This window comes from Nomascus leucogenys, chromosome 16 (genome assembly GCF_006542625.1).
Source record: "Nomascus leucogenys isolate Asia chromosome 16, Asia_NLE_v1, whole genome shotgun sequence".
In the NCBI taxonomy this organism is placed as follows: domain Eukaryota; kingdom Metazoa; phylum Chordata; class Mammalia; order Primates; family Hylobatidae; genus Nomascus; species Nomascus leucogenys.
The window spans coordinates 94,260,540-94,288,237 of record NC_044396.1 but is presented as its reverse complement, the minus strand read 5'-3'; the positions used below and the strand labels follow the sequence as shown (position 1 = coordinate 94,288,237).

The 27,698-nt window shown below is 58.2% G+C and overlaps 1 protein-coding gene across 12 annotated transcripts in view; it reads left to right on the top strand.

The window, feature by feature from the left end:
- The window catches only part of TSNARE1 (t-SNARE domain containing 1), a 136,397-nt gene that overhangs the window by 93,935 nt on the left and 14,764 nt on the right, over window positions 1–27,698 (top strand). For 10 of the 12 annotated variants that reach the window (XM_030795093.1, XM_030795100.1, XM_030795097.1 and 7 more), the window contains 2 exons: window positions 11,606–11,767; window positions 27,143–27,215. In XM_030795093.1, coding sequence (XP_030650953.1) covers window positions 11,606–11,767; window positions 27,143–27,215 — 235 coding nt within the window. The remainder of the gene's footprint in view (window positions 1–11,605; window positions 11,768–27,142; window positions 27,216–27,698) is intronic. The other 2 variants (XM_030795104.1, XM_030795095.1) reach the window with 1 other exon arrangement.

Below are 27,698 nucleotides of genomic sequence, written 5' to 3'. Positions count from 1 at the left end.
GGGAGTTCAAGACCAGCCTGACCAACATGGAGAAACCCCGTCTCTACTAAAAATACAAAATTAGTCAGGCGTGGTGGCACATGCCTGTAATCCCAGCTACTCAGGAGGCTAAAGCAGGAGAATTGCTTGAATGCAGGAGGCAGAGGTTGTGGTGAGCCGAGATTGTGCCATTGCACTCCAGCCTGGGCAATGAGTGAAACTCCGTCTCAAATAAAAAAAATAAAGACTAGGGAGGCTGAGGCAGGAGAATTGCTTGAATCTGGGAGGCGGAGGTTGCGGTGAGCCAAGATTGTGCCATTGCACTCCAGCCTGAGCAACAAGAGTGAAACTCTGTCTCAAATTAAAAAAAAAAAAAAAAAAAAAACACTCTTGGCCGGGTGCGGTGGCTCACGCCTATAATCCCAGCACTTTGGGAGGCTGAGGCAGGTGGATCACTTGAGGTCAGGAGTTTGAGACCAGCCTGAGCAACATGGTGAAACCCCGTCTCTACTAAAAATACATAATTTTTGGTGGGTGAGGTGTCGGGTGCCTGTAATCCCAGCTACTCAGGAGGCTGAGGCACGAGAATCACTTGAACCTGGATGATGGAGGCTGCAGTGAGCTGAGAGCATGCCATTGCACTCCAGCCTGGGGGACAAAGCAAGACTCTGTCTCAAAAACAAAAAAACAAAAAACAAAATAAAAAAACAACAAAAAAAACACCTTGGTCATAGCAAGACAAAAATTGGAAAACCAAAGACAAAAATAAAATCTTAGAAAAGCAGATTCAAACTAGAAAAAAATGTTAAGAGCACATTAAAGTCAGAGAAAAAAGTCACATGATTTTTAAAGTGAGAAGACTGACACCTGACTTTCTTAGAAGAAATGATGGAATCCAGAAGACAGTGGAAGCGTGCCTTCAAAATGCATGAGAAAAATAATCTCCAGCTGCACCCTGGGGAAGACATGCTTCAGAAATAAAGGTGAAGTGAAAACAGTTTTAGAGACACAAAAACGAGAGAACTCCTCATCAACAGAACCCCCTCCACGTGGAAAAGGAGTGATCTCAAAGGGAAGCGCATCTGGAGGAGGGAGTAAGGGACACTGGAAACAGTTGATGCAGCTGCGCCCAGGTTAACATCAACTGTGGAACGGTGATGATGAGGACTGGTGGGCTTCAGATATGGTCAGGTGTGTGCTATTGACAAAATGGCCCAGCAGACAGAGGGGAGGCAAATAGTGTTAAAGTGTCATGACGTCCTCACATCATCAGAGAGGTAACATACATGTCGAAGGCAGACTGAGTAAGCATTATGTAGTAATATATGCAATTACTAAGGCAGAAATTAACGAAATATAAAACAGATGTTCAGTAGGCAAGTTAGCAAAGCCAAAAGAATTCGCTCTTTGAAAGGATTGTGAAACCCCTACAAGATTAATCAAGATACAAAGAAAAAATACAGATTGCCAGTATCAGAATGAAAATGGATAGATCATTACCAGTCCTACACATTAAAAAAGAAAAATGTAGGGATGTTAAAAACATGGATAAATTTGACAACTTACAGGAAACTTTTTTTTTAGAAAACTATAATTTACCAAGAGGTACAGAAAATCTGAGATGTTTAATATTTATTAAAAAGTTAAATCCATAATTTAAAAATATCCCACAAAGAAAACTCTAGACCTCAATAGCTGTATGGGTGAATTCAGTCCCATATTTGAGCAGTAGCTAGCAGCAGTTTACACACACTGTTACAGAGGATACGGCAGGAGGAAGCACACCTTGCCTGCCTCATGAGGCCCCAGTACCTTGATTCCACATTCTTACAAGGATCACAGGAAGGAAAATAACATGCCAGTCTCTCTTATGAACGTAGAAACAAAAATCCTAAATATTAGTAACTTCAATCTAGCAATATGTAAAAGGATGATACATCATTACAAAGTGGGGTTTATTGTAGGGATGCAGGATTGATTTGCATTCAGAGTCTGGGTGTGATTCACCACATAATATAGAATAAGTGAGGAAATCTGTACAGGTCATTTCAACAGATGGAAAAAAGCACTTGATAAAATTCAACACTCGAGGAGGCTAAAAAACTCTTGGCAAACTAGGAATAGATAGGAATGTCTTTAATCTGCCAGAAGGTATCTTCAAAAACCCTAGAGTTAACGTTATACTTACTGAGGAGATGTTAAAATCTTTTCTCCTAAGATAGAGGATAAAACTGGGGCATCTGGTACTATTGTTTCTGTTCCCCATTGTGCCAGAAGTCGTATCCAACGCAGTATGGCATGAAAAAAAAAGGAGTAGGATTGAGAAGAAACTGTCCCAGACAGCGTGATTATGTCCATGGAAAATCCGAACGCATCTGCAGCGTGCTGTTAGAATTCATCAGTGAATGCGGCAGGACAGGTCACCAGACAAGAAGACATTGTGTATGCTGGCAAAAGACAGTTTGGAGAGGAAATTTAAAAACTGACATAATAAATTTATTACAGTAAATAAATTTCTTCTAAAAATTCTATGAAGAGCGGTTTAAGGCCTCTACATTAAAAACCATGCCACATTACTGAGAGAAATGACAGATGACCTAAACCATGGAGGGGATACTGTGCTTATGGAGATGTCAGCTCTCACCCAGTGGATGATCTAAACCATGGAGGGGATACCGTGTGTGTGGAGATATCAGCTCTCACCCAGTGGATCTGTAGGCCCAATACAATCCCAATAAAGTTCCAGCAGGTTTTCAGTGTGTGTTTGTGTGTGAACTGTCAAGCTGATTCCAAAATGTACATGGAAATATCAAAGACCCAAAATAGTGAAGACAATTTGGAAGAAGGATGAAAGGGATTTATACTATCAGGTATTGGAATACGCTATAAAGCACAGAATGAAAACAGTGTGGTGTTTGTGTGAGGCTAGACACACCAGCCCGTGGACACACCAGCCCGCGGACACACCAAGCCGTGGACACACCAGCCCATGGACACACTAACCCATGGAACAGAGTGGAGACTGGACACAGACCACACGTACGTGGCGGCTGGGTTTGTGGCCGAGGTGGACTGCCCTGCCACGGGAGGTGGGTGATTCATTCAGAGCTTGATACAGATCACTCAGATGTTTGAACTGGAAAAAAAGGACCCTTCCCAAATGTCAACTCACCATGTGCAGAAAGCACTTCCAGCTGGACCACAGACCCATGGGCGAAAGATAAGGCAGTAGCACATCCAGAAGGCACCGTGGGACGCTCCCCTGACGCCTTCACGGTGGGCAAGTATTTCTTACACAGATGCACAAGTGCCAACCGCAAAGGAGAAGGTCGACACACTTTGTTAAAATTATACCCCAGGAAGAGAGTGCAGCCCACAGCACAAGGGAGGGCGTTTGCACAACACGTGCGAAAAAGACTTACATCCTTAATATATAAAGATATCTTACAAATCAACAAGGAAAGGGCAGACAACTCTATTGAAAAACAATAAAAGGACAGCAGCTTTCCACAGGCACGTCACAGAAGAGGATTCCAGTTGGTTCATAAGCCTGTGAACATGTACTTAGCAACACGAGTTATCAGAAAAATGGCAAAGAAACCCATGATGGTAAATCACTACACACCACCCCCACACAAATAACTAGAGCAAACATGAGTGAAAACCTCTGCAAAAGCCAGGCGTGGGCTGCGTGCAGGCGGTTGCACGCTCATGCCTTTACCGTTGGGGCGTGCCTCTGCATCACCACTTTGGTGGAACACTGTTCGAGAATAGCTATAAAGTCCAGCATTTTCTTACCTAGGATCTTGCAGTTCTGCCCAGCAGACATGCATATTCAGTTGGCCCTTCGTATCCATGAGTTTCACATCCATGGATTCCACCAATCACAGACTGAAAATATTTTTAAAAAATGGCAGCTGTTCTGAACATGTATAGCCTCTTCTTTTCTTGTCATCGTTTCCAAAACAATACAGTAGAACAACTATGCTATTTACTACATAGCATTTACATCATATTAAATATTATAGGCAACCTAGAGGTGATTTAAATATATGGGAGGATGTGCGTAGGTTGTATGAAAATACCAAGTCATTTTATATCAGGGACTTGCGCACCCACAGATTCTGGTATCTGTGGGAGTCCTCGGCCACTCCCCCGTGGAGACAGGACAACTGTGTGTGTTGACAGAAGTCACATGGGAGAATGCTCATAGCAGCCCCCATGCAGTGGCACAACCTGGAACACCGCCCAGTCTGACCAGCATGGAAAAGCAGCACCTGCTGAATTCATGCCACAGGGGACTCCACAGCAGCCAAAAGAGTGAGCTGTGGCCACCATGCCCACCGGCGATGTCTCGGACGTAACGCTGAGTCCAAGCTGAATTCATGCCACTGGGGACTCTACAGCAGCCAGAAGAATGAGCTGTGGCTACTGTATGATCAGTGGCCCCACCAGTGATGCCTCGGACATAACGCTGAGTCCGAGAAACCTGAGACCCAAGGGGATAGACTGTGGGATTCCATTTCTGTAGTGTTCAGAACCAGGCCCCACCGGTGGACAGTGTTAGAAGTCGGAGCTGGGTTCTCCTCTGTTGGGGGCCTGGGATGACAGGTGCTGGAGGGAGGCCCCGGGGGTCCTGGCCAGTGTCCTGTGTCTTGGCTGGGACGTGTTTCCTTTGTAAGCAGTCATAGAGCTATATTCTTGGCACCTGGCATTGAAACATAGATGTATTGCCTTTTGGTAGAATTTCTTTTAAAAAGGTGGGGAGTGGCCAGTAGTGCTTCTGAGAAATCATGGAAGGTTAGATTATTTCTAGGAATTTGCAAACTATAAATGATGAGATGATATGCAACCCTGTTCAACAAAAGGACTGTTGTCAAGTTGATGCTGGGCTGATGTGGGGGGACTTGGGGGCTGCTGCTCACGGGCTGGGCAGCCCTGGCAGGGGTGAGGGGCACTTGGTGCCTTCCCTGTCTCCCGCCTGTCTCCCCTGGGTGTGGGGTGGGCAGCTCAGCTTGTCTGGAGTTGGTGATCCTGGCTGTGGTCAGTAGTTTTCAGCTGGGTCGAGGGTCAGTCTCAGACCCAGCTTGGGCTCAGCCAGTGAGCAGCAACCCAGTCCCTGGGGCAGTGTCAGGGCAATGGCCCCAGTGGCAGGTCACGCTCTGTCTTTGCTGTCACTGGCCTGTCACCTCAGCCTGCATTTCCACCAGGACTTTGTGTGTCCCCAGCCGGGCTGCAGAAGTGAAGATGCACTTCACTCTCACAGGCTGGCTGGAAATGCCCTAGACACGCCTCCCTGTCTGGGGCACAGGGCTGGGGGTCGCCCCTTGTCTGTGGGTCCAGTTCCCTTTGATTTAACGTGGGGCTGGGGGAAGCGTTGCCACAGCCGTGTCCGTCCTGATGTTCTGGGCTTTGCCTCCAGAAACTCCAGCAGCTAATAAATAGAGTCCGTTGCTGCTTGGAGGAAACAGTGAGCTATCTGGGGCTCCTGAAAAGACACCACCACTCCCTGTGTGAGTGCCTCTTGCCCTGGCCCCTGCCCTCCCTTGGGTCGGAGTGCATGAGAAAGTGGTCTCCTTCCCAGAGCCTCGGAGAGCCCTCAGTGCCGGCCTCGGGTCCCTGCTTTCTGAATGCCTGGCAGAGCGGAGTCTCTTCCCACGGGAAACCGTGTGTGCCTTGTCTCCAGCACTCACGTTAGAGCATGTCTCTTCCCTACGTGTTGAAACAGGGACCCAGGCCCTGAGCCCTGCGGGGAGGAGAAAGCCGCCTTTGTCCGTCTGCCTCTCGAGCTGGAAAACTATCACAGGGCCGTCCCCTCTGCGCTGGCCCCAGCACCTTGCCAGCAAATCCCTAATCCCAGCCTCGGAGCTCAAGACCCAAATTGGGCCTTTGTGAGGAGAATAAAGGAGCGCTTTGTGAGCCTTTCAGGAGGAGGCTGCAGAGGGACCCGGGCATCTAAGCCATCTCTTCCTCCCCTGGCTTTTGTCCTGCACTGCTGGGGAGAGCGACACCAGGCCGCCTGATCCTCCCGCTGTGGAGGTGAGGGAGACCAAGCACCTGCGGGGTCTCCTCTGGCCCGCACCCCAACCTGGCCGCCTTCCTGGGTGCCCACATGGCTTGCACCCCAGCCCTGCCGCCTTCCTGGGCATCCACACGGCCCGCACCCCAGCCCGGTTGCTTTCCTGGACGTCCACATGGAGCCCCGTTTGCACCCCCCTCCCACCCCTGCGCCCTCCCCGTCCTCCTGAGCTTCCCCCTTCTCCACATGCAGGAGGTGGCATCAATCCCAAGGCACAGATCCGAGGCAGGTCTCCATGGGTGCCCGGCACCCTCTGCCCGCAGCTCCTGGGGAGCTGTCACTGAAACCCCTAAGTCCAGGGAACATCTCACGGAACGCCCTGTGGTTTCTTCTCCACCCGGGCGCCTCACTCACGTCTTACAGAACGTCCTGTGGTTTCTTCTCCACCCGGGCGTCTCACTCACGTCTTACAGAACGTCCTGTGGTGCCTTCTCCACCCGGGTCCTCCACTCACGTCTTACAGAATGTCCTGTGGTGCCTTCTCCACCCAGGTGTCTCATGTTGCACAGAAAGTCCTGCGGTGCCTTCTGCACCTGGGCGTCGCACGGAACGTCCTGTGGTGCCTTCTGCACCCGGGTGTCTCACTCATGTCACACAGAACGTCCTATGGTGCCTTCACCCGGCCGTCTCACTCGCCCGCATTAGCTGCCCTGGAGGATTTCATCGTAGGAGGGACCACATTTTCTCCGGCCCCCGTGCCTGTGGCTGTTTGCTGTCAGGGCTGAGGGCAAGCTCCTGCATCTCCGTCCTCGGGCACACCAGCCGGGCTGCCCCGGGGACCTTTTACCTTAACAGTTCATTATGTTTACCTGGGGGCTTTGACTTTACCCAGGCCACGGGATCCCGGTCAGTGGGGCTGTTATAGGGCCTGTCACCATTGGCAGGCAGGAGGCTGTGCTCAACCCTTATGCTGCTCTCCAGGGACGTGTATGGCCATGTCCCCCTGGGAGGAGCATCTCTGCCCCGTAGCTTGCAGCACTTGGGAAAAGCGCAGCTCAGCCTGGTTTCCTACCTGAGTCAGGAAGGTGGCATCTCATGGCATCTCTGCTGTGTGCTGCAGCCTCGTGTGCTTCACCTCGAGCTCTCCAGGCAACACTAGGACGTGGTGAGGTCAGCTCCATCCCCTGGAAGTGAAGCTGGAGACTCAGGGACGCTGAGGACCCTCCCCAGGCCCACACAAGAAGTGAAGGGCAGTGTTCCTGAGCCCTCGCACCTTAGGAGAGCCTCGTGCTCAGGGGCTCCTGGTGGAGTGAGGTGTGCGCCTGCTGTGCTCTGCAGACATGAGGGGTCAGACCGTGTGAATGGAGCTTGAGGGGCATAGACCACAGGGCTGTGAATGCCACTGTTCCCATTCTACAGATGAGGACAGTGAGGCCCAGAGAAGTGCGTGGCATGCCTGGGGCCTCACAGCCGGCACCAGTGCTGGGCCGGAACCTGAGCCCAGGCTCTTTCTGCAAGCGCCCCGGAAGCCTAGGGGCTGGAGCTGTAGGAAGGAGGCGTTGGGGTTGCTGGGCTTGGCACGGGGCCAGCGCCTCCCTGGGCTCCCACTGCCAGGCACTGCTCACTTCCTCCCGCCCACTCCAGGAAGGGGAGGTGATAATTACCACCTTGGACGAGTTGCGCTTGTCAACAGATTTTTTAGATCTTTTATTTTATATTCATCTGTCCACGTATTTATTTATTTAAAGGCCTCTCTGCTAGCTTCTACCCGTGTCAGGGTGGTGTGTAGGAAGAAGCTGGCTTGGGAAGGAGAACCTGGCTAGGGCAGCCTCACCATCCCACCTGCGGGACCTGGACAAGCTATCCTTTAGACGAGGGTGGCCGTGCCCCTGCCGAGGGGCCTGAGGAAATGGGAGAAAGGAAATAGCACCTAGCTTCATGCCGTGTCCCTCCAGGGGTGGCCGGTGCTGTGGCTGTTGGTCCTGTTGTCTCCAGCCTCATGCCACGTCCCTCCAAGGTTGCTGTGGCTGTTGGTCCTGTTGTCACCAGCTGTCTCAGGCAGAGTGTGGGGACTAGTGAGGGGCCCCGCCGCCCCATCCTGGATGCAGTCATACCAGCATACAGCCCTCCTAGCCTCGCCCCTGCCTGGGGTGGCTTCTGCCAGAAACGCAATGAAGTGCTTGTTTGTGGATCCACTGGTTCGGTGCCCAGCCAGGGTTCATCTGTCCGTACTTGGGTTGTCACCTGTCCATCTGCTCCAGTCCCAGTGACTGGCATAGGGTGGGCACCATGGGCCCCCCATGGGTGTTCCTGGAAAGAAAAGCATGTGAGACGGGGCGGAGCCCTCCGTCTCCTGTGTGGTGTCTGGGGTCTTCCTTCCAGCAGCCAAGGCACAGTCCTCTCCCCACCTTGGCCAAGAGAGGGTTCTTGGGCCTCGGGAGGCGGGGGCACCTCACCAGGCCCTGGGCATAAATGTGACCCAGCCTGGGCGGTTTTTGGGAGCAGCACCTGCTGGGAAGCCAGGCGGGGCCAGTGACTGCCTCAGGGGAGGTGAGACCCCCACACCGGGAAGCCTCGCCAGGAGTGCTCACAGAACTTCCTCTGGCCTGGGGTCTCTGCACGTGCCCACCCTGAGCTGCATGGCACGGTGAGGCGGCTTTCAGTTCGGGAAAGGGCAGAAGATGAGCAAGTTGCAGCCTCTGCAGCTTCCTTGCAGGGCAACTGAGGTTATAGTCCCCGAGCACTGGGGGAGCCGACAGAGCAGGTCCCGTGAGCCAGGCTGCCCTGCAGCCCATGTCCCCAGATGCCCACACACGGGAGGGGCACAGCAAGGGCTCTGGACGTGAGTGGGATGGGTTGAGGTGGCGGCTGTACCCGTAGTGCCTCCGTGCCTAGCGCTGACAGGACCCTTCACCGTGCCTTGCCTCCTGGCCTGCATGGCCGGCTGCTCTTGGACAGTGCTGTCCCTAGGCACGGCGGAGGCCAGCAGGGTCCAGTGGGGAGAGATGAGGCAGAGAGGCTGCCTGCACCCCAGGTCTAGCCTGGATTCCCATTCCCAGTCAGTTTCACACATTGTACCCAGATCTCATGCCTAAGACGACACCTAGGCAGGGCCCTGTGCCCTCAGAGGCTAGGACCTGGCAAAGCTGTCCACACTGCCTGAGGGCCCTGATGAGCAGAGGTGCAAAGCTGGCTGGGACCTCGCACTTCGCAGGCATCTTTCCCAGACCTGGGAGGGGACTGATTGTGTTCCTGCAGAGGGCTGGGGAGGGGGGGGGGGCGGGGAGGGGGCCTGTGGCTGAGTCCCCAGCTCTGGTGTGAACTGGGCGGACCCCATCCTGAGAGTCCTGTCCCAGCAGGGGCTCTTTTCCAGGCCCAGCCACTGTGCCTCCTGCCCCACCGCCACAGAAGGCCCCGAGGCATTGGGACTGGCACAGCCCCCACCTCTGTCAGATCCTCCTCTCCAGACACCTGGTGACGCCCACTGGGCCAAGACCAGCGGCCAGACGAGTCAGCTGGGAGAGCGCCTGCCTGGGCAGGGAGGGTGGTCCCAGGATTTGTGTCAGGGGGTGTGTGTGTGGGCACAGCATGAGTGAAGCTGAGGGGAAGCTGGATCTGGGAGTGGGGCTGAGGGTGCCATGGGTCTGCTTCTGAGGGCTGCAGGAGGCAGCAGCCTGGCCAGGTGTGCCGAATTGCACGTTCGCTGCAGAGTGGCTTGGGTGGCTGTGAACTCCCTAAGTCTCCCGGATGGTGGGTGGGGCGGAGGGTCATTACACTGCCCCAGGAGAATGAGGAGCAAGTAAAGGTAGCAGTGGTTGGCGTAGCATCAGTGGGCCTGGCACACGTGGCACTGTTCGTTGTCAGCCATCCCCACCACTGTCACCTTGTCCTTGCGCTCACCGAACCTTGATGTGTGTCTGAGAGCAGGCGCTGCTGCAGAGCCCCACGGGCTCGCCCTGATTTAGCACAGCCCCACCGTGCTCTGCCTCGGGGTCCTCGGCTGTTGTGGAGGCCCTGACTCCTCCCTGCAGAGTTTTCAGGAAGATGAGGGGGCACGGCTGAGTGGAGCAGGTGCTCGTGGTGAGGCCGGTCCTGGCCAAGCCGCCACCTTGGTTTTCTGCTCTGCCCATTCTTGGTGCCTTTTCCTGTCTCCCTTTTTCCCTCTCACACACACCATGACACATGGTCACACATCCCACAACCACACAGGCACTCACAGTCACACACGCACAACCACACAGACCTTCCTAACATGAAGGCAGCCCAACTGGCGTGGGCAGGGCAGGTGGGGGCACTGCGGCCGGGCTCCTGACGGGAGGGGAGGAAGGCCCGCTGGCGTGGGCAGGGCAGATGGGGGCACTGCGGCCTCCTGACGGGAGGGGAGGAAGGGCTGTGGGGTGGGATCGCCACTGTTGCGTTTTCAGTTCGGTACGAACACGTGCACCTGGAGGGGGCGGCTGCAGCATGGACCTTTCCTGCCTCCTGCCCACCCTCCCCTCTGCTGGTTGCTCCCGGGCCCCTACACCCCGACTTGGGACCTGATGGGGGGTGCTGACGACACCGGGGACTGACGTCTGTGGTCTTTCCCAGGTGACCGGCGCCTGGGAGGCCCAGATTGATGCCCAGCGACAGGCTCATGGCCGCAGAAGGCCCCCACCTCAGACCCAGATCGTCCCCTCAGAGAGCAGATGGAGATAGTGAAGGGAAAAGCACCATTTTGTTGAATTTAAAATGTGGCAAATAAATTAACAAGGAATGAAAACAAATTCCAAAAACCTCTCAGGCTTGCTCCCTGAGGCTGTCACGGGAGGGCGGGTTCCTCTGGGTTCCTGCGGGTGCACCTGTGCCCTGCCTGCAGTCCCGCCTCATCTCTGAGCCCCGCGCTGCAGCCTGCCCCTGGCTCTCTAACTGGTTCCTTGATGGGGCCTTCGTTGGGCTCACAGCCCCCAAAATAAAGAGGTAGAATTTGTGTTTATGTGCATAGGGGCATTTTTCTGGCGGTTCACAAAGGGCCTGTCACCCCCAAAAGCTGGGAACACGAGGTAGACTGTGCTGTCTGGGGTCGGGGCCACGTTTTGCTCTCGTGTCCTCCATCTGGCCAAGGACAGGGCAGCCCTGGCTTGGCGTGGGGCCATAGGGCTCACAAGTTCTCCTTACACAGGCCTGGGATGGCCAGAGAGGGGGGCATGTGCCAAAAGGGGACCAGGGTCCACTCGCCTGTGACCCTGGCCCACTGCTCACAGTAGCCCCCCAGCTCCTCTCCTGCCCCCACAGTGTGCATGACGTTGCCCAAAGCTCTGGGGGGTCCCAATTCCCAGAGGCATGGGAGGCCAAGGCCTAGCATCTGTGGCCTCATCTCGAGACGGAGCTGGGTGGCCTGTTGGGAGCCATGGGAAGACTTGGCCCTGGGGCGTGGTGGTAATGGGGGGGGTCGGTGCTAACAAGGTCTGGGCCTGGGGCGTGGTGGTAATGGGGGGTGTCGGTGCTAACAAGGTCTGGGCCTGGGGCGTGGTGGTAATGGGTGGGGGGTCGGTGCTGATAAGATCTGGGCCTGGGGTGTGGTGGTAATGGGAGGGGTCAGTGCTAACAAGATCTGTCTGTCACCAGCAGAGTCCCCAGGCCCCGTTTGCCGAGCTGGCTGCTGATGAGAAGGTCTTTAATGGGAGTGACAACATGTGGCAGGGCCAGGAGCAGGTGCTGCTCCCGGACATCACTGAGGAGGACCTGGAGGCCATCCGGCTGCGGGAGGAGGCCATCCTGCAGATGGAGGTGAGGCTGGCACGGGCAAGCGTGCGCACTCTCCGTGCTCTACATGTGGAGGCCGGGGACCAGGGGAGCCCAGGTGCCAGCCTTGCTGCACCATTGCTTGCCCTTGGCCTGGAGGGGCTGGAACTAGGCCTCCATGGCCTTGCCCATTCTAACCACCTCTCTCTGGCCATCTGGTCCAATAAGGGAGAGATGGGAGTCTGGGAGCCCCATCCCCATCCCCTCCTTCCTGGGTTTCCCTAATAGGGCACAGCCCTCTGGCCAGGAGCTGGGGTCTATGCTGGGGTAGCCTCTCAGTCACCATGGCCATTTCATTTGCTGTGTGGTTAGACTTCCAGGAGGCTGTTTAGCTCTAATGAAGATGATTTGGTGCTTAATGCAGTTCCCAGTAACTTTTTTTTTGAAAGGTTGAATAAATTGCTCAGAACCGAACCTGCAATTTGGTGGTGCTACCAGCAGGTGGTGGGGTGAGCTGTCGGGGTGCAACTGTAGAGTGGGCATTGGATGCTGCTTATTTTTCGTTTCTTTAAAGTTTACACATGTGTAATACCTGCTGCCAAATGTGTCTCTAGCCCATGGTTAATCTCCTTGAGGCAGTTGCTAAAACAGAGTATCCCAAGAGGCACTTGAGTCTGGGCATGTGTGTATGTGTGTGTGAGTGCATGCATGTATGCATGTGTGTGTGTGTGTGTGCATGTGTGTGCGTGAGTGCATGCGTGTGTGTGTGATGCATGTGAGTGCATGTATGAGTGTGTGTGCTTGTGTGTGCATGCATGTGAGTGGGTGTGCGTGCATGTATGAGTGCACGCGTGAGTGCGTGTGTGTGCATGCATGTGTAAGTGCATGCATGTGTGAGTGCGTGTGTGTGCGTGCATGTATGCGTGCATATGTGAGTGCATGCCTGTATGTGTGAGTGCACGTGTGTGCATGCATGTGTAAGTGCATGCATGTGTGAATGAGCCTCTTCTCCCTCGATGCCTGAGTATACATAGAACACATCAATCAGGCAGCGTGGTGGGGATCCGCTCTGTTGGCGGTGGGATCTGAGTCTGTGTGTGACCTTGAACGTCCTTCCCTTCCTCTGGCCCCTCATCTGCAGAAGGCACTAGGGCCTGCCCACTCTGAAGCTCTTGGAGGCTGGGTTTCCAGAGCAGATGTCTGCTAAGAGCTGACTCTTCTAGAAAAGCAGAGGCCTGGCAGTAAGTCAGCTAAGTCACTGGGTTAGGACCTGTGGCTGGTTCTGCTCTCCCAGGGAGCAGGCCTTCCACTCTTGAAGGAAGGGAGTGCCCCACAGTGCTGGGGCTCAGCCCCTTCTCCTTTGCCCCTTACTTCTGTGGCCCCCACCTCCCTGCCTCTGCTGTGGTGGAGGAGCACCCATTTCTCAAGACCTGTGTTCGGGGCCCCCGCCTCCTCTGTGAGGTGTCCTCCCCTTCACCCTTTCCTGTCCTCGGGCTCCCCGGAGAGGAAGGGGCCAGCTCTGGGCCTGTGGCCCTGGCTGGAGGCTGCTTCGGGGGCTTCTCTCTGGGGCTGAACGAGCCCTTTGCTGCTGCTGAGATGCTCCAGAGAACCACCCGAAGCACAGAGATGGTTTCCATCCCTCCCTGCTGGCGCAGCGAGGCCCACTGTTCCCAGAGAAGCAGAGAAACGGGCGCTCGTGAGTCCTCCAGGAGCACTGCCCCGAAGGCGCCACATCTAGAGAGGCAGACGACCCGCTTCCCCTTTGTGCTGGAATCGAGATCCTCCGGGAAGGTCCAGTCACAGCCCCTCGGGCAGCTCAGGCTCAGCCCTCCCTGTGGGGCATAGAGTGGCGTGAGCAGAGAGGAGGCGCTGCTTGTTGATTAAGTCCAAGGAGTGGAGGTCGCTCACAGAAGCTCATTCTGCCAAAAAGCCCAAAGCCCCACAGAGGGCTGCGGGCGTGAGGAGGCCGTTAGAGGGCAGCATCCAGGGAGAGGCGTGGCTCCTGGCCCACCTCCAGCCTGCTGGCGCTCACTCAGCAGCATCTATGGAACGGGTCTTGGGGTTCCGGTGTGGCGCCTTCACCTGAGGGGCTGGCTTCTCCCTGTCCTGGCCTGGGAGTCCCGCTCCCAGGGCCTGGTGAGGGCTCGTGCCGGTGCAGCCACCCCAGGATGGGGTTCAACGGAGTGGAGGCTGGGGCTGGCTGCCCCGTCCGCAGTCCTCTGTGTGAGGGCCTGTCCAACCGGCAGTCCTGGCCCCGGGTTCCCTCTGGCGCTCTGTATGGTGAGTGTGGGCTGAGCAGCAGCCTTTCCCGGGGCAAGGGCGCCCCACGTGGAGGCCGCTGCAGTCGTCCAGCTCAGAGATGGAGAGGCCTGGGTGAGGGCGGGAGGAAAGCTGGGGCTCTGGGCTGAACTGAATTCACTCAAGGGCCTGGGCTTGCGTCTAGACCAGAGGATGCAGGTGGCCCGGGCTCTGCCTGTGGCCCTCGGGGTCCCTCACAGCTCAGCACTGTGCAGAGGGTGGGTAGCAGGGGGGACTAGGAGTGGTGCGGAGTGGGCAGGCCCCATGGCCAGCCTGGCCCTTCCAGCTTCAGTTTCTTTGTCTGCAGCATGGGGGTGACGCAGAGGATGTGGATCCTCATGCCAGCAAACAGCAGGCGCGGGACGGAGGGTGGCGGGGTGGGAGTCCTTCCTGGAAGGCGTCCGCACACCTCACTGCACCACTCCCTCCCTTTGCTCTCTGAAAATGGGAAAAACAAAACGCAAATTGTCATTAGCCTTTAGGAAGCCCACCCCCGGTCTGCAGCAGGTCCCGGTGACAGTAACTCCAACGTGATGCGTGAGAGGCTGTGACGCAGCGGAGGTTCCATGTGCCAGGCCCTGCAGGCCCGATTGCTCTGGAGCCATCTTTGCAGCCTGCACAGGGCTCGGGGGTGTGGGCGGCAGAGTTTTGTGGAACTGTGTTACGCACCTCGGCTGGCTGTAGCCCTTTCCTGTGGAAGCCAGCACCCTCATCCCCTCATCTCTCCTCCCACATTCACTGGGGGCTTTGGGATTTGCAAGATTTTATAGGTTGAGGAGTCTCCCAGGGCAGACTTGGCGTCTGAGAGAGAGCCTCCTTTGTGGCCAGCCCTCAATGACTTACTAGGTGGCTAGTGGGGGTGTGAACACAAGGGCCAGCTGAGGCCCGGGGAGGGGAAGCAGTATCACAGCAGTGGGCCAGTGTTGCGTGATTCCCGGTGCCCACTTTCCGCCTTGCTCTTGGTCTCCTCGAGCGTCCGCCGCTGCTGTCAGGCAGGTTGCAGTTCGGGGTTGTGTTGGGGGCTCCTGTCCACTGGGACAGATGGCCACGCCCAGCATCCCTTTCCTTTGTCCTCCTCCCCAGCTTCGTCCTTGGGACAAAACAAAGGGCCAGACTGGGGACATGCTGTCCTGGCTTTAGGCCCCTGTCCACTCACTGGCTGGGTGACCTTGAACCCCGATTTGCCTCAGTCGTTTCATCTGTGAAATGGGCAGATGGAAAGTCGCTCTCTGTCCTCAGGGACTTGCCAGCTGGGACAGCCTGTGTGGCCGTAGGCAGAGTGTAGCGGGCCCCGTGGGGCATCCACAGGCCCTGTGGAGGTGACGGCCTGTCAGAGGAACCATGGGGTGCCATGTGGCTGGCTTGAGAGGCCACCCACGGGAGACAGTGGAGAGCAGGCCAGCCTCAGTTCTGGGAAGTGACCTTGGCCCCCCCAGGCCTGGTGCAGTCGGATTCTGAGTGAGGGTGTCCTGCCCCGTCCTGGGGAGCCTGTGGGGACCGTCGAGACCCACTCTGAGGACCCCTGCTGGCTTCCATATGCCCCTGAGCACCCTGCCCCGATCTGGGCATTGCTGCTTCCACCGTGTTCCCTCCTCAGGGAGGCCCTCCCCACTGCCCTCGACTGCCCTAGCTCCCTGTCCGCCTCCCACGGGGAGTCTCTGATTGGTTCCTGCCCCGACAGAAGGTGAGCGGCCCTTGCCTGCCTGGGGTCAGCCCCATCCCCAGAGCCTGGAGTAGTGGGCTCCACAGCAACTTGCCAGTACTTGTAGAACCGACGTGTCAAACTGGCCAGTGCCCCAAAAGACAGTGACCGCCCTTCCTCCAGTGACCACCCCTCCCCCGTGACATCACCACCCCCTCCCCCACAGTGACCACCCCTCCCCCATGACAGTGACCACCCTCCCCCATGACAGTCACCACCCCTCCCCATGACAGTCACCACCCCTTCCCTGTGACCGTCACCACCCCTCCCCCATGACCGTCACCACCCCCTCCCCCACAATGACCACCCCCCTCCCCCATGACTGTCACTACCCCCTCTCCGATGGTAGTGACCACCCCCCTCCCCCATGGCCGTCACTACCCCCTCTCCATGTAGTGACCACCCCCCATGATAGTGACCACCTTTCTCTCCCACAGTGACCACCCCTCCCCCATGAGTGACCGCCCCCTCCCCCACAATGACCACCCTTCCCCCATGACAGTCACCACCCCCTCCCCCGTGACAGTGACTGCCTCTCTCCCATGAGTGACCTCCCCCCTCCCATGACAGTGGCCGGCCCCTCCCTGATGATAGCCAGCCCCCAGTGCTAGGCCTGTCCTGAGCCCTCACTGTTGGCATCCAGGATGGACTCAGGTCCCACAGGTAGCATCTCATCCCTGCCCACAGGGTGTCCTGCAGAGCATGCTGCAGGGCTGTGGTGAGCGCAGGGGGTTGGAGGTGCAGGGAGAGGCTAGGCCAGCCCCAGAGCATTCCCAGCCTGAGTCTGGGCGATGGACGGCCCAGCCGGAAGCACACCAGGCCACGTTTCTCTTTCCTGGTTTATGTTGGGCATCTTCCTTTTTCTCTCCTGTGTAGGAATGGAGTTGATAAATATACTAAAGTTCCTCTGAGAGCAGAAGTGGAGCCACCCAGGGGCCGGTGGAGGCTGAGGGCTGCCAGTGAGGGGGGCCTGCCCCCTATGCGTTGCATGACCTGTTCACTGGCCACAGTGCAGCCGTCCTTGGCCTGCATGGGGCCCTGGCCCTCTCCAGGGTGCCGGGACTCTCCGCCAGCTCTGCTCCAGCTGCGTACACAGCTGCGTACACAGGGGTGTTAGAGGGGCAGAGCGGCCTCCCGAGAGTGAACAGGACCTGGGGCCGGCTCAGTGCACAAGCCCCCTCCAGGGAGGACACCATGCCCCCTTCCCAGTGGGGGAGGCCGCAGGGCTGGAACCCAGGCAGTCTGACTCCGACCCGAGTGCCATCTGTCTCTGGAGGGTGCAGGGCCTGGCAGCACTGGCATTTGAACCTTTCACCTGGGGCTGCCCGCCATCTCCCAGGTGAGGGTCGTGGTGGGAGGGGTCGTGCCAGTCACATGGGAGCTGAGTCTGCATATGGGTTGCTCGGGTGGGAGAAGGCTCATGGGGTCCCGGGGCGTTGCCTGTCTCCACTGTGTACTCACTCGCCTCCCTGGGGCTCCTCTCCCTGCCTGAGCTGAGGTATCCTGTCTCTGGCCTTCCAGCCTTGGGTAGCCCCTGGTGCTGGTCCCGGGCTGGAGCCCCGAGCCTCCCAGGACTCCGGGTGTTGGGTATCCAGGTGCCGCGGAGGCGAGTGCTGGCGGCTGGCAGCCTCCTGGCCAGCGGCCCTGTCTGGATGGGGGAGAAGATGGAGAGGCCATTCCCATCTCATCACCGGGAGTGTGAGCTTTAATTGTGTCTGAGCAGCAGTGCGAGCCCCAGTGTGGGTGAGGCGGTGTCTGAGCATCCAATTAGGTCGTGTCCAGGAGCCACTGCCCATCCTCGCAGCAGCAGCTCCTCCGTAGGGCTGTCTGCTGACCCTCAGCTGACTGCCTGTCCAACCAGGCCCTCCGAGCACCCGCAGCTGTGCCGGCCCTGTATGGACCCTGCTGACCGGCCCCACCTCCTCTTGGCCTTGGCTGGGAGAGAGCTGGCTTCCAGGACAGCTGCCTCCACCCTCTGCACTGAGCTGCGGGACTCCCAGAGGAAGCAGGGTGCCCATGGCCACACAGCAAGGCCGCCAGCTGCCACCAGGAGCCCAGGCCAGAACTGTGCCCAGTGCCTCCCAGGCCACTCTCTGAGCCCTGGTCTCCGACTCCTGCCAGGTGGTTGGGAATGAGAAGGCCCTTGAGGTAGTGACTGCAAAGTGCTTTGCAAACCAGTCCGTGTGACGCTGTGGGTGAGGGCATGAAGGACAAAGGATAACCCTCAGCCTGGTGTTTGGGCCCTTGCTGTTGCCCCAGGTGTTAGTGAGGTGATTGATCCCTGCCTCGTCCCTGCAAACTCATGCCCTTCGATTCTCCCAGGGGCCCTGGGCACCCTGTTGGCCTTCGCTGCTTCTCACCTCCAGTGCCCTTCCTCACACCACCCTCCACCTTCCCTCTGGCCACTCTGCATCCTCTGAGGTCCCCAGGGGGTCCCGGCCCTCTGCAGACCCTGTAGCAGCTTGCTCTTTCCTCCTCGCCCTGGGCTCCCTTACTCCCTCTCCTCATTGCCCCCTGGGTGGGCTGCCCCTGCCCCTGCCCCTGTCCCTGCCCCTGCCCCTCCAGGTGGAGCCTAGGTAACCTTTTTTATTTGGCCAAGATGAAGAATAGGGTGGCCGCGGTGGCCAGGGGAAGCTTAGTGCCAAGGCTGGGCCAGTGTGGCCACTCCTCCCCTGCCCCCACTGCAGCCCCACTTCCTGCTTGCTGCCCCCACTGCAGCCCCACTTCCTGCTTGCTGCCCCCACTGCAGCCCCACTTCCTGCTTGCTGCCCCCACTGCAGCCCCACTTCCTGCTTGCTGCCCCCACTGCAGCCCCACTTCCTGCTTGCTGAGGGCCCCGTAGGGCTGAAATGCATCCCCGCAGTGTGTGGGCAGATGCTCCAGGGCAGAGCCAACAGGTGGCGTCTGAACACCAATAGCACCCAGTTAGCAGGAGATGACCCTCGATCCGAGGTGGCTAGAGCTGTCTGGCTGCCAGGCTGGTGGGAGGGATGACAGCCAGGTCTCCAGGAAGCTCCCTTGTCCCCTTGGGAAGGGGAGCCGGCAGGCCTCAGGCGTCTTCTAGCCAAGGAGAAGTAGGTGCTGGTCCAGGATCCCAGGCTCAGGCACAGCCATACCACTGGGCCACGTGACCCTGGGCAGGTCTCTCCTGGAGCGTGGTTTACTTATCTGTAAAATGGGCACAATGACACCAGCCTTTGCTGGCCTCAGGGTGAAAGTGCCACGGTGGAGTGTAACTGCCTGGCGAGAACTCAGGCCTGGGAGGAACTTGGGCCAGGAGGTGTGGCCGTGGCTGTCCACGTGCCCCACACCCACCCTCCTGCTGCACTGGGGCTCTCCACCTGCCCCTCCCTCCTTCAAGCGTCCCGGCCCTCTGCCTCGGGAATGCGGCCAAGCTCTGGGGTGAGGAGGTGAACCCTGGGCTTTGCTGTTGGCTCAGCAGCTCACTGTCCGCTAAGGGGTTAGCCTTGCACTGCTGCCAGCTGGGGTGTCGGTGCCACTGAGAAGAGCAGCAGATGCTGCCGCTGGCCTGCGGTGCGGCTGCTCAAGGGAGGGGTTTGCGTTTTCTTGGGGACTCCTGAGGAAGGAGAGCACTCAAGACTAGGAAGTGCCGGAGTCCCGGGATTTCTTCATGTGGGGTCCTGGGGCTTCTGGGGCAGGAAAGGCAAGCCGTGGTCTGACAGGTGACCCTCCACGTGCTGTGTGCAGAATGTGGGGGAGGTGGAGCTTGCCACCCCGTGAAGAGCCCGACTGACAGGGGTGTGCTTCTGTGGTGGTGCGGGGCTGTGGATCCACACTGGCGGGGCACCTGGCGAAATGGGTTCTGCCCACGTTGGTCTGGGATAGGGCTGGGAACTGGCTCTTTGGGGCTCTGAAAGGTCCTTGGTGGGTCTGGTGCAGCCAGGAGTAGGGCTCCATGCTCAATGCGCTTTGGGGCTTAGGTGGCGTCCTGGGGGCCTGTAACAGTCTTCCCGTGGTTTGTTTCATGTGTGCTCTCTTTTCCTGTCCTCACCCCACTGGTGACGTTGACCTTGACTTTGCTTCTCATTCCACGGAGAAACAAGCCCTTAGAAGAGCGCCTCCACAGCCTCCTGGGGCCTGGCCGGCCTCCTCTCCCGGGGCCCTGGGTGAGCTGCTTGCACCACAGCTAGCCTGTGGCTCCCGCCCTGGCCATGCCCCGCCACCCCCACTGCCTCCACACGCCGATCATGGGCCCTCCCGTCCCCCTCTTCCGATTCTGCCCATCAGCAAGCACATTGCAGTCATGCCCATCTTCAAAAGCTCCCATGAAAAAGGGTGTCGCCCCTGACGGCCCACCACTGGTTCTCGGCACTCCGCCATTCCTCTCCGGCCCTCGCCTCGCTTCCGCGGGGGAAGCTTGTGGGTTCTGTGGGTCAGAACATCCAACGGGGCAAAGCTGAGACTGCTTTCCCTGTCCACTAGCTCGGACAGCCAAGGGTGGAGACTCTCGGGAAGGCTCGGCTGCCCCTGTCTCGTGTTGGTGTTCTGGCTACTGGCTGGGACGCAGGCTGGGCTCTGGGCCGGAGCTCCACGCTTGGCCTCTCCCACGGCCTGGTTTCCTCCCGGCATGGAGGCTGGGCCCTGGAGGATGCTGCCAGGACCCCGGCAGAGCCAGAAGGAAGCCGAGCCTCAGAAACTCTACTGCGTCCCTTCTATCACATTCTGCTTGAAGCAGGTGGAGGGGGGCGGGGGTGGCGTGCGTTGCTGTGACCGTCCGAGGGAGAGGCAGCTGACCCCGTATTCCCAATGGACTGTCCTCTCCCTCACTCCTCACCCCACATCTCACAGTTCCCTGGGCAGGCCCAGCCACCCCTGCTCTTGGTTCCTGTTGTCCGAGGCCCAGAGCACCCTACGCCCGACGCCTGAGCAGCTGGCTCCCTTTCACTTGCAGGCCCTGACTCCAGGGATGCCCTCTAACCCCCGCCACTCCCGTGCTCGCCCCACACACTGTTGGGTTCTCTTGTAAGGATTCATCTCTCGCCACTCGAACGTAAGCCCGTGGAGGCAGCGGCGTTGCCTGTTCCGGTCACGTCTGTGTTCGCAGCAGCTCACCGGCCTGACGCTGCCTGGCACCCAGTGGCTGCTGAATGAACAAATGGGTGGGTGGCGGTGCTGGGTGGGGTGGGTGGAGGAGGGCTGGGTCGGGGACTGGGTGAGTGTGTTTCTATCCTGGGACTCCGTGGAGGCTCTGTGTTTAATGACAGGGCCCTGCCGACATTATTTATATGCGTCTCAGCCCACACCAGAGCTCTGTGAGAGTGAACACTCCTACGTTCAGATTTTGTCAGAGATGACAGTGGCTTGGAGCAGGCCCGTTGCTTGCCCAGGGTCACACAGCTCACATGCCGTGGGGCTGGGATTCGAGCCCAGGTGCCCTACTCCAGCACAAGGCCATCCTCACCGCGATGCTCGCGAGCTGACTCTCCTTGGCCTTTCTGAGATGAGGATGGTGGGATTTGTCTCCAAGGCCACCCGCAGGTCCAGAGCCAGGCATGGAAAGAGCCAGCGCCTCAGGAGCCAGTGACTTAATCCCCAATTGAGGACACCAGTCCTGAGCAGTGTGCGGCAGGCAGCAATTCATCTCACTGGGCTGGAGAGGTTGGAGGGAACAGACGCATGACCTTCAGTCCACTGCCAGCGTGCAGCAGCAGGCTCACCGGGGCACTGGTCCAGAGCTGGTGTCTGCTCCCCGCCAGCTCTTCCTACCTGCCCCTCTGTGTCTGCACTGGGTTTCCCTCGCCAAGCCCATCTCACCTGCTGGAGCTCCTGAGCGGGCATCACCTGACCCAGGTACAGAGCTCAGAATACGCCAGCTGCTCTGTTGCCATGGCTACCTGGCAGGCCTGGGAGGGCGGAGGATGGGATGTGGAGATGGCCCAGGCAGGGCTCCAAGGCCCCAGGCAGAGCCCAGCAGACCTGCCCTGTGGTTGGCATTGCACAGCCTGAAGGTGCCTGACCTGGCTGATCTTTAGCTATAAATGGGTGAGTGGACAAATAAATGCATACGATTTGGTGGCTCCATTAACTGGAATAGTCGTCTTTGTAGGTGGATGGTTGCCAAGATCCTAATTATAAGAAGAGATGGTGTGATAGAGAAAAATGCAGCGGTGTTTTGACTTCTCATTCTGGAAAGTGAAGGGAACACACAGGCACACACACACCAAGGTTTTATTATGTCTCGTGCAAGGGGCTTTTTCCACCGTGCCAGTGAAAGAAGAGAAAGAAAATTCCAGGAGAGCTTTTAATGAGTTCTAGTTTTAGAAGCAGTCTGAAAAATAATTGCATGATTTAACCATCTACCAAGTTTTGGGTCTCTCCCCCGCTCTCCCGCTCTCTGGCTGCCGTGCCAGGGCATAGCCTGCCTGTCCCCCGAGAACAGCACCAGGACTGCTGCTGCCCTGGAGGGCTCCATCGGGGCAGTCCCAGCCCCTCGTGCAGGCCCCACCCTTCTCAGGCCTGGCCTTGGCCTCTCTGTCACCCCAGGACTGAGGACTGGGCTTCTGCCTGGAACTAGGCTCCCACCTAGGCCTGTGGGGGAGCCCAGATCTCTGGCAAGTCCCCCAGGTGTGCCTGGGAGTGGAGCTGTGCCTGTCCCGAGCTTCCTCCTCAGGAGCCGAGGCCTGTCCAGGTGCACAGGGCCCAGGGCCCACAGTGCCTGGGGGGGCCCACCCATGCCAGCTGCATGCCTGATAGGCCCTCCTCTGGCTCTTGCGGTGGGGCCCTCTCTGAGCCCATCCTTGGGATCTGCCTGCACCATCAGCGACAGGCCCAGCTGCAGGTCCCAGCCCCACTGCGCCTGCCCGGCTCTCGCAGCCACAGGCTGTGTTCAGCTCTTTATTCCGCCGTTCGTTCTGAGACCAGCACTGGGCCAGGACGAAGGAGAATCCCCAGGAAGTCCCGGCAGCCTCCGATGTTGGAGGAAGAGACACAAAGGCAGGCAGTGCCTCAGGCTCCCTGCTCCCAGGAGGCTCCTCTGCAGAGGGCTTGGGGTTGCCCGGTAGAAGTGGCCCATCCCTTCACATCCGGGGCCTCTAGGGCAGGCCTCAGGGCCAGGGTGCACCCTGCCCCGTCCTGAGATGGGGTGTGCACGGTGGTGTGTACGTAGCCCGCAGCTCGTGTGGCTGATGTGGCAGGACCTGGGTTTCTGAGGCTGCCTGTGCCCTGAGCAGCCCTCTCAGTTGGTTCCGTGAGATCCCCAGCTCAGTCGCCAGGAGGGGTCGTGGGGCTGTGGCCTCCAGCCTCAGGTTGGAGAGCAGGGAGGGGCCCCAGGCTCACTATCCGAGTTCAGCGTCCTTTCCCTTCTATACAGAGAGTGCTCCCCAAGGACTGGGTCCAGCTGGCCCTGCCCAGGGCCTCTGGGAAGTGGTTCTCTGTGGTGAGCCATTTTCCAGAAAACAAGGGTCAGGGGTTTCTTAACTGTGGCTGCTTGCCTGGAGCCGGAGCTGCTGTTCAGGCTTTGCTTCCCGCTTTGTTCGAGGTGAACGATGTTCACTCATCAGTGAGCGCCTCGGCAGGGGGTGCCTCCGAGTGAGCTGGGCCGGCTGGCAGCTCACCCGTCTGCAGGGAAGTGGGACCAGGCCGATGTTTGAGTGCCAGGCGTCTTAAAGAGAGGGGTGCCTAAAATGAGGAAGAGCAGGCTTCGCACAAATGCTGCGTTTGCTCGTAAGAGGTCAGGGAGTGGGAACCTCTCGGCATGCGGCCCTGAGGCCCTGCCAGCCCTGCCGGCCCAGCCTCTTGAAGCTGTGGTGCCAGGAGCCATGGTCCCCTCTCACAGGAGGCACATCCACTGCACTGAAGGCTTGGAGTCTGTGTGTCCCCTGTGCTGGCTGTGGTGCAAATTAACATTCTGTGTCTTAGCTCATCCCAATGGGCAGTTATCACTGTTCCTGCTGCTTCTCTGCTGAGTTCAGCAATGAGTGGGCGGGAGCCCCGGCAGCAGCCCCAGCCCAGAGAACACGCGCCCACCCCCCACCAGCTCCTGTGTCTGCGGGCCTGACGTGTTGCTGGTAAGGTTGGCGGGGATAGCAGGGGGCTCCACCAGTGCCGGCTCCTGTGAGCCGTCCTCAGCACCAGCACTGACTACAAAACCCTTCTGCCCAGGAGGCCCCAGGGCGCTGGAGGAGCAAGCCCTCTGTGAAGCCCGGCAGCGGCAGTGAGTGTCGGCGATGAGATGGAAAATCACCTCGGCCACTGCCTCTGGGGGCCTCCCCCAGAACCTAGAACGAAGGCCATCTGTGCCCCGTGGGCGCCACAGGGTCTGCCTGTCTTGGGAACACCATGTCCCAGCCCGTGCTTTCGGGGTTATGGAAGTTGACTCTGATGTCAGCAGGGAACGCCCAGTGCCGTGGCTGTGTGTGCACAGAGGCGTGCCTGGAACACTGAGGCCGAGCCTCAGGGACTCGCAGCTGCCCCTCTTCCACCCTGCCCCAGCAGCCGGGCATCCCAGGCCCCTCAAAGGCACTGGACTCGCCTTGCTCAGCCACACCCCTCCCTGGCATCTCTCACCAAAGCTACATCCCCGCAGGCTGGGCAGGGGCTCGGAGCCATGCTTCCCCCCAGGGACACAGCAGCATCATGCCAGTGTGGCCTTTCTCTGCGCCTGCTGATGGGAAGCAGATTGATTGGTGCACACACACGAGGCCCACCCCATGCCGGTGGCTGCAGCACGGGACGTCCTGAAGGGAGGCCCACCATCCCCGAGATCTGGCCAGGATCCTGGGTTCCACGACCTGGAGGGTGGCCCACTGTCCCTGAGATCTGGCCGGGGTCCTGGGTTCCACATCCTGGAGGGTGGCCTTGGGTGCCACCCAGCGTTGGGTGTGGTAGTGACCTGGGTTTGAGTCTGCCTAAATGTGGGTTGGATCCGGATTCCAGCATTTCCCAGCTGTGTGTCATTGGGCAGTCACCAACCCTCTCAGTGACTCAGTTTCTGTCTTCCCTGTCAAATGGGGCAATAACGGGTGAGTCACACTCCGCGTGGGGAGATGCGTCTGCCTGTGAAGCCCTTGGGAAGGCCCCTGCAAGTCCCTGAGGCCATGAGCCACCAAGACCAGGCTCAGGGTGCACCAGGGCACCAGGCCTGGGTATGCTCAGTGGCCAGGGTCGAAGTTGGTGGTGGCGAGGTCATGCCTGGCTTCTGACGGGGTCAGGTCTATAACTGGGAAGCCTGTGGAGGTGGGGACCCACCTGGCTGAGCAATGCTTCATGACCTTGATGTCCCCGTTGTAGGATGGAGCCTAAGCTTGGTCTCCAGAGCCCGTGACCTCACTCCGGCAGAAGGTGGTGGTGAATAGGAGACCAGAAACCGGCCCGGGCCAACCCGCACGCATCCTTTCATTCGCTGTTGCCCCCATTGCCATGCCAGAGATGCACACCGAAGCCTTGACCCCTGGGCCCCACCTTCTCGCTACCTTCCCAGCCACTGCCCAGTTCCTGCAGAGGGACTGCCTGCCTCTGTATCACATTTAAGCCTGATAATTGAATTGCAATTGATACTATGTGTCAGTTTAAGGTCATGCTAATTGCTTCATTTCCCAGAATACTCCTAAAGAGAAAATGAATTCCCTTGTAACATTTTGCAGTGGGGTGAAATGACCCTCATGGAAATCAGTCCCAGCTCTGGAATGAGCTGCTGACTGGACGGGTGTGCCAGGGCAGGGGTCACGGCAGGCCTGAAGGAGCTTCCCCTGGACTTGGCTGGAACCCAGCCATGTGCCAGGTACAATGTGAGGAGGGTTGGTTTTGTTCGGGTGATAAGTGAGCAAACCTGGCTTGAGGTGACCAGGCTTGCCCAGGGCCATGCATCTGGCCAACGGAGGAGCCGTCCTAGGTGCAGCGTTGCAGTCAGGGAAGGAGTGGGCATCTGGTGGGCAGGGGTCTGAGTCTCAACTCTTCCCCTTTCCGAGAGGCCCTGGAGGTCATGGGACCACTTGAGCCCCCACTCCCTGCTCTGTTAGATGGGTGCTAGGATGCCCCTGGGTGGGTGCCAGGTGTGAAGGGGATGGTATGTGCCCTGCCTGAAGCACAGCCCAGGTGTGTGCTCTGAGAGTGGCGTGGCCACATCCCTTAGGATCATCAGGGCCACTTTACTGGGCAAAAGGAGTTAGGGTAAAGGTAGACAGCATGGAAGATGGAAGAGGCCAGCACAGTATGCCGGGATGGAGGGGTACCCGAAGTCCTCCTGGCCCACGTTTCTGTTCCTTACTCTGTTCACTAGCTTCATGGAGCCACTCAGTCCTTGGATAGCAGTGGAGCAACCATTCACCTAGCCGCTCATTGACAAACCCACCCGTCCATCATCCGTCCACATATCTTCCATTCACTCTTCCATCCATTCACCCACTCATCTATCCCATCATCCATTTATCCCTCATCCATCCATCCATCATCTACCCACCCACCCACCTATCCACCCCACCTATCCACCCATCTACCCAGCCATCACCCATCCATCCATCCACCCACCCCACCCACCCATCCATCTACCCATCCGTCTACCCACCCATCTATCCACCCATCCATCCACCCACCCACCCACCCATCCATTCACCCACCCACCCATCCATTCATCCACCCACCCATCCATTCATCCACCCACCCATCCATTCACCCATCTATACATCTATCCACCCACCCATCCATCTACCCACCCATCTGTCCAACCAACTATCCACCTACCCATCCATCCATCCACCTACCCATCCATCCACCCATCCACTCACCCATCTATTCATCCATCTACCCACTCATCCACCATTCCATTTGTCCACCCACCTATTCACACATCTGTCCATCATCCTTCCATCTACCCATCCACCCTTTTGTCCACTCCTCTGAACCCATTCGTCCATCTATCCCACTTCTTTAGGATTTGCTGAGCAGTGCCTGTGCGCTGGCCCATGCTCAGTGCTGTTACACAGAGAGGGAAAGGCAGCCCCTTCTGTCCAGGAGCCCCCAGGCAAGTGGGGATGGTGTATCTGCACTAGACGTTGTCTGCTCTCCTGCAGTGAGGCCTTTACAGTGCTGGGGATGCTGTCCTTCACTAGACTGCAAATCCCGGGGACAGACGCTGGGACCTCTGTACCCAGGGATGCAGCTCACAGCCCCGAGGACACCTGGAGAGGTTGGGGTTTGGCCTCAGAGTCAGGAGATGGAGCACTCAGATCCCTGCCCTGTCTTTGACTTTTGGGGTGACCCTGGGCTCACCGCTGGCCCTTTCTGGACCCAGTCATGCCTTCTGTCACAGGAAGTGGACAGACCAGCTGGTCCCCAGCTGTTCTCTGGTTCCTGATTCTGCAGGTGCCACCCGGGCCCGCCCCAGGCTCCATGGGAACTTTCAGGTGCCCTTGGTGTCTGCCCCACAGCCCTGCTCCTGATGTGGCTCTGTGTTGTTTCCACAGAGCAACTTGCTGGATGTGAATCAGATCATCAAGGACTTGGCCTCCATGGTGTCAGAGCAAGGAGAAGCTGTCGGTGGGTACTCGCCCCAGCCTCGGGCCGCCTGCTGCCCTGAGGGCCTGCCTGCCAGCCCCCGGCCCTCACCCCTTCACCTAAGGGTGGGTGGAGCGGCCTCTGAGAGGAGCCAGGCCCAGGTTGGGGTCCAGGTCTGAGCATCTGCTCCCTCCCCTCCTGCCCTGTCTTCCTTCAGTCCTGCTCCGCTCGTTGCCACTAGTCCCTGCTCCGCTCATTGACAGACAACTGGCCTCCCCTTTGCTCATTGACAGACACTGGCCCCCACTCTGCTCATTGACAGACACTGGCCCCCACTCTGCTCATTGGCAGACACTGGCCCCGCCTCTGCTCATTGACAGACACTGGCCCCCACTCTGCTCATTGACAGACACCAGCCCCCACTCTGCTCATTGACAGACAACTGGCCTCCCCTTTGCTCATTGACAGACAACTGGCCTCCCCTTTGCTCATTGACAGACACTGGCCCCTCGCCTCTGCTCATTG